The following is a 6,900-nucleotide window of genomic DNA, read 5'->3' as shown; positions in this document are numbered from 1 at the left end:
TATCAACATTCCAAAATATAAAACAAAATTACAAATGACTTATTAGATAACTCATTTGATAAACAGTAAAAACATATAAGAAATTTGCAATCTTGAAAATTAATTTTATAATTTATTATCAATTGTGGTTGACACTCTATTTCAATTGAGATATACATTAAAGTTTGATTGCTTAGTTATTTATACATGGTTTCTTTTATGAATATCATATCATTGTTAAGCAACACACACTCTAGGAAATATCATAATTTATTTTGAAAAGCCGTTTATTTTGGACATAAATTGTTAAAAAATATATCTAAGCATTCATAATTTATGCTGATTTAATACTTTGGCTTAACCATTTTCACATTTGTGAATGTTTCTCACACATATTTACAATTTTAAATCTATGTTTTTAACTCTACTATAACCAGATTATATTGGCATGCACTTTACTATTTGATATCTAAAAATCTTTACTCATTACAAAATGCTCAACCATTTATCTTTCAATTAATTTGTATGCAGTTATGTAAATGTATCAATTGTTTCCTTAAAGCTCACAATAAACAATAAAACCAACATTGTCTTAATTTTACTATTTTTTTACCCAAAAAAAAATTAAGTTTTTAAAAAAAATGGTTCGGGTTCAGGTCGGGTCAAGTCAGGTTGACCTGCAAAAAACACGGGTCGAGTCACGGGTCAACCCGTTTTTGTTTTGGGTCAAAAAAATCGGGTTCAGGTCGGATATTTTTTGAGTCGGGTCAGAAAATTCTGACCCATTTTGCCATGTCTACCTCTAGGTCTAATTAATGAGCAAATCATTTTGTGTTTCCCTCGAACTCTTAGTGGTATAGCCCTACAATAATATCTCTCATTGGCAAACACTAAGATGAATGATTGGAACAAGATGACTGAAGCCTTTGTGCACAATAATATTCATACAATATTCAATTGGATGTGAGTCTTAGAGACTTCGAAACTACAAAGCAGTTGAACAATGAGTCTTTTTTTTATTCTCTGATGAGATGGAGAGGAAAAGCTTCCAAGATGCCTAATCGTCCTAGTGAGAAAGACAAAGTGAGGATGATCATGAAGAATTTGATACAAGATGAATATTTATAGATACATAACAACTCTAATCAGATAATGACACGCGTACTGACTTAATAACTAATCAACAAGTAATTCCACTTAGCTATTTCTCAAAAAAAAAAAAAAACTCCACTTAGCTTCATGCCTCCTAAACTACATATGGTTTAGGCTATTCCTATAGCCTTGCTACAAGTCGTTTAGACTCAAAAGTAGACTTAGTGGTACTATGCTTCACAGTATTGAGCGAATGTCACACGAACTTTCTGTCTTAACTCTCTCTTTGAATGAAAATTATTTTGCTTTAGCGATTGTTCCTAAGCTTGATTAATTAAATTTTGCTTCTTGGTTCATATCAATACAAACGAAACTATTTTAAACAACCCTTAAAACATTTTGTTTTGACAAAATAAATGTAGCCAAAAATCTAAAACTTAACTGTATAATTTGTAAAAAAAAAAATCAGAAATAAGGGGAATAGAATGGAAATCACTAAATAAAGCTTAACACAAGAAGCAAGGTTTGAAGGATCATCCTCATCCAAGACTGCATGTATGCCCCCATAAAAGGCTACGATCATCCAAAAAATTGAAAATTCAACTAACGGCACTTGTATCATTTCTTATTAGAATGAAGGCAGCAACAAGCAACAAGAGCAGCAGAGCCTCACTAACTTGACCAGAAATAGAGATGGAGCTGCAGAATTAGTTGAGTAAACAACAGAAGTTCCTAATTGTACAGTGTATTTACCACTTGTAGTTAAGCAGAATGTTTAAGCATCAGTAAGTGGTAGCAAGTGTGTTAGTTAGTTACAGTTGTAGATAGGCACATGTGTATTAGATATTTCCTGTTCTTGCAATTAGAGACTATCTTCCTTTGTACAGCTTGTATAAATACCCTTTGTAATCCTTTTCTAATTAATTGATTCTGGAATTTTCCATTTCATCAAATCTCTGTTAATGTATCAAAGCTAAAGCTCTAGATTTCCCTAATTCTTCCATCTAGGGTTCTTCCAGTTCATCAAAATTTCTTTTCAATCTTTAATCTGTTTCCTATTTCCTTTCTTTCAAATAAATTTTTCCTTTCAACAATGGCTTCTATTGATACAATTGTTCCTGCAATTGTTACTTCCTCACAAGATTCACCAATGGATGATCTATTTTTGCATCATGGAGAAAGCACCAGCACTACTCGTGACTCAACCATTGACAGGGAATGAGAATTACCCAACCTGGGCTTGATCTGTTAGAAAAGCTTTGCTTACAAAGAACAAGTTGGGATTCAATGATGGCATTCTGACTTTGTCATCTCCGTTGGTGTCGACTCACTCAGCCACTCAAGCTTGGATTAGGTATGATAACATGGTTGGGACATGGTTGACCAATTCAGTGTCTCCCAAGATCTAGGCTAGCATTGTGTATGAAGACACGGCCCTGGAATTCTGGAATGATTTGAGAGATAGGTTTTCCCAGAAGAATGGCCCAAGAATCTTCAATCTGCAAAAGCAGATAGCAGAATTGCACCATGGTGAAGTTTCTATTACTGATTTCTTTACTCAACTTAAAGTACTTCAGGATCATTTGCAAAGTTATAGTCCTTTCCCTTCATGTACTTGTGGAAAATGTGTCTGCAATGTCAATAAGAGGCTGACTCAGTTACAAGTTAGAGAATCAGTAATGAAGTTCTTGATGGGTGTGAATGATTCTTTCTCCCAAGTGAGAACTCAGGTGTTCCTAATGGATCCTCTCCCCTCTCTTAATAAGGTATATGCCTTGTTAATTCAAGAAGAGGTGCAAAGAACTGTGACTGGTGGTGCAGGTACTCGTGCTGAATCCACTATTCTTGCAGCAAAAGGTCAAAACTTCACCACTAATTCTGCAAGTAATCACAATGCTAAAGGGAAGGATATGTTAAGGTGTACACATTGTGGCAAGCTAGGTCATACTGCTAATAAATGTTATAAATTGCATGGATTTCCACTTGGTTTCAAGTTCAAGAACAAGCCTTCAATGGCACATCAAGTGTCCTCAGGTCAAGCTCAACAATCACTACCCCTTGCTTCTCCATTTCACAATCATCCTGGTTTTATTCCTGGCCAACATCAACAGTTGTTAGCATTGAAATCAACACCCCAAGTGAAAGAAGCTCCAATGGCTAATGTGGCTATTTCTTCTAATACTACAATGACAAGTATTGATTTTTCTCATAGTGTCTTTTCTGCACAAGTGGTTAACAAAAGGGCTTATGGTAGAAATACTTGGGTTTTGGATACTGGTGCCACTAATCACTTTGTATGTTCTATGCATTTGTTAACCAAAATAACTGCTACTACACAGTCTTTGGTACAATTGCCTAATGGGGAATCAGCACAAGTAACACATATAGGAACTGTTGTTTTATCTTCTTCCCTTATTATCAAGAATGTTCTTTGTGTTCCATCTTTTACTTTCAACCTTTCATCTATTAGTACAATCGCTCAAGACCTTACCTCTTGGAAAACGATTGGAGTGGGGCAAGCAATTTACGGATTGTACTTGTTGCAGTGTGAGAGTCTTCAAAATACTCCCAGTTCATCTCTTACTGATTTCTTGGTTGCTCACAAGTTAGATGTTGTGTTTCATCCTTTTTCAACAGCTATTTCTCATTGTAATTCTTATTTTCTTTGGCAAGCAAGGTTAGGTCATCCTTCTGATCCTAAACTTCATGCTTTGAGTCATGTAATCCCTTCTTTGCAATTTTCTTCTAATAAAGAATGTCAAGTTTGTCCTATGGCAAAACTAAAAAGATTGCTTTTTCCTTTCAATAATAAGATCAGTGATTGTCCTTTTGATTTGGTTCATATGGATGGTGTGGGGACCTTATTCTACTCCTACTTTAGATGGCTTCAAATACTTCTTAACTGTGGTTGATGATGCAACCAGAGCAACATGGTTATTTTTAATAAAGTCCAAATATGAAGTTAGGCAGTTAATTCAATCTTTTTACATTATGGTTCACACTCAATTTGCACTCAAAATCAAAGCTATAAGAACTGAAAATGCCAAATAATTTGATATGCCAGATTTTCTTCATTCTAATGGTATTATTTATCAACATAGCTGTGTTTGCACACCACAACAAAATTCTATTGTGGAGAGGAAATATCAGCACCTTCTATCCATAGCTAGAGCTTTACAAATTCAATCTCACCTTCCAATCCAGTTCTTTTGATAGTAGCTTAATAGCAGCTTACCTAATCAATAGATTACCTTCACCTCTGTTGAATAACAAAACTTCTTTTGATCTTCTTTTAAAAAGGTCACCAAATTATAGTCACCTCAAGGTGTTTGGCTATTTGTATTTTGCCTCCACCATTGCTCAAACCAGGAATAAAATTTCTGCAAGAGCTAGAAAATGTGGTTTCATTGGTTATCCTTTCAATGTGAGAGGATATAAGCTTTTTTATCTTGAATCCCATACTGTTTTCATTTCAAAAGATGTTGTTTTCCATGAATCTATTTTTCCTTATGCTTCACTATCATCCAATTCTAAATCAAGTTCTTCATTGCCTTTGCCTTATGTTCCTGCTATCTCTTCCACCTTTGATGACACTCTTTTATCAAGTCCTCACTCTTCTATTACTTCTCAAGACTCAATTATTCAAGTTCATCATGAACTTGATGATGAATTTCTTGATGATGTACCAGAAGAACCCCCTGAGCCTGTTGTTGATCATATTCCTCTTAGATAGTCCTCCATACCTGTTAAATAGCCATCATACCTCCAGGCATACCACTTCAATCAAGTATCATCCCTTTCCACTGCGCAACCTCTCCAATCAAGTACCTCGCATCCTTTGTCTTCTCATTTTTCTTATCAGCATCTTTCTCCTTCTTACAAATGTTTCTGTTGTTCCATTTCTTCCATTGTTGAACCTACTTTCTATTATTAAGCTATTTCTAAACCCAAATGGCAAGAGGCCAAGGCTGCTGAAATAGCAGCACCCACTACTTGCTGATAAGAAACCTATAAGGTGTAAATGGGTTTGCAAAATCAAATACAAAGCAGATGGTTCAATTGAAAGATACAAGGCAAGGCTAGGGGCTAAAAGGTTTACTCAAAAAGAAGGAATAGACTACATTAAAACTCTATCAAGGTTCTTCATACTGTGGCAGCAGTCAAGGGCTGGTTTTTAAGTCAATTGAATGTGAACAATGTCTTCTTGCATGGTGATCTCAATGAAGAGGTTTATATGGCTCTTCCATAGGGGTTTCATAGCTAGGATCTAGCATTTTGATTTAGCTTGGCTTCACTTAATCCAAGGCAAATTACTCTCTTTTCACAAGACAGCAAGGACATACTTTTATGATTCTTTTAGTATATGTGGATGATGTTTTAATATCTTGCAATGACAAAGATGAGATAGACAAGTTCAAGGTTCTATTGGATCAAATGTTCAAGTTAAAGGATTTAGGTGATTTGAAATATTTTCTTGGTTTGGAGGTGGCTAGATCAGACAAAGGAATAGCACTTTGCCAAAGAAAATATACACTTGAAGTCCTAAGTGATGCTAGATTACTTAGCTATAAACCTGCCAAGACACCAATGGAGCAAAATCTTAGATTGAGCAAGTTTGAGGGTGAAGAGCTCAAGGATCCAAGTAGCTATAGAAGACTGATAGGCAAGCTTTTGTATTTGACAATCACCAGGCCTGACATCACATTTGCTGTCCATAAACTTAGTCAATATATGTCTAAGCCAAGGAAACCACACCTAGATGCAGCATACAGAATTCTACAGTATTTGAAGAATGAACCAGGAAAAGGGACTCTTGTTTTCTTCTAGTACAGAAATTCACTTGAAGGGAATTGCAGATGCTGATTAGGCCTCATGCCCTAATACTAGAAGGCCTGTGATAGGGTATAGCATCTTCATTGGAGATTCTTTGTTGTCTTGGAAGTTAAAGAAGCAATCCAGTCTCCAGGTCTTCAGCAAAAGCTGAATACAGGTCCATGGCAGTGGAAACATGTGAAATAGTGTGGATTTTGTACTTCCTTAGAGACATTGGGGTAGAGCACAATAAAGGGGCTTTATTATTTTGTGACAGCCAGGCAGCATTGCACATTGGTTCTAACCCAGTTTTTCATGAGAGGACAAAGCATATCGAAATTGATTGCCATGTGGTCAGGGATAAGGTTTTGGAGAAGGTTATTAAGCTAAACCATGTTAGAACTCATTGTCAATTAGCAGATATGCTCACTAAGTCACTGAAGTTCAATCAATTTTCTAACCTTTTTTGCAAAATGGGAATGATAAACATACATACAGCAGCTGCTCTTGAGGGGGAGTATCCGAATGAAGGTAGCAACAAGTAACAAGAGCAGTAAAGCCTCACTGACTTGACCAGAAAATAGAGATGGAGCTGCAGAATTAGTTAAGGAGTACACGACAGAAGTTCCTAATTGTACAGTGTATATATGGCTTGTAGTTTAGTAGAATGTTTAAGCATCAGTAAGTGGTAGCACATGTGTTAGTTAGTTACAGCTGTAGATAGGCACGTCTGTTAGTTATTTTCTATTCTTGCAGTTAGAGAATAGCTTCCTCTGTACAACTTGTATATATACCCTTTGTAATCCTTTTTCTAATTAATTGATTCTACAATTTTCCATTTCATCAAATCTCTGATATTTCTACATAGTGGGTGACGCAGGGATATTTTATTTTTGGAAAAATTGTAAACGCAAAGTGGATGCACATTATCATGGCCGAGGTACCAAAGGCCAAACAATCAAATATCAGAAAGGTTCTTAAGTGTTTTTTTCTTGCATAAAATTGCCAAACCCATTT

The 6,900-nt window shown here is 35.6% G+C and overlaps 1 protein-coding gene across 1 annotated transcript; it reads left to right on the top strand.

Moving 5' to 3' along the window:
* The first annotated feature begins 2,750 nt into the window (after positions 1 to 2,750).
* Positions 2,751 to 4,804, top strand: LOC126719395 (uncharacterized). The gene is made up of 2 exons (XM_050421952.1): positions 2,751 to 3,676; positions 4,372 to 4,804. Exons 1-2 carry the CDS (start codon positions 2,751 to 2,753, stop codon positions 4,802 to 4,804), a joined length of 1,359 nt encoding a protein of 452 aa, XP_050277909.1.
* Positions 4,805 to 6,900: the final 2,096 nt, after the last annotated feature.

The sequence above is a fragment of the Quercus robur genome, chromosome 3 (genome assembly GCF_932294415.1).
Source record: "Quercus robur chromosome 3, dhQueRobu3.1, whole genome shotgun sequence".
Taxonomy (NCBI): domain Eukaryota; kingdom Viridiplantae; phylum Streptophyta; class Magnoliopsida; order Fagales; family Fagaceae; genus Quercus; species Quercus robur.
The sequence above is the reverse complement of the archived record's forward strand: the minus strand, read 5'-3'. Positions and strand labels throughout refer to the sequence as shown.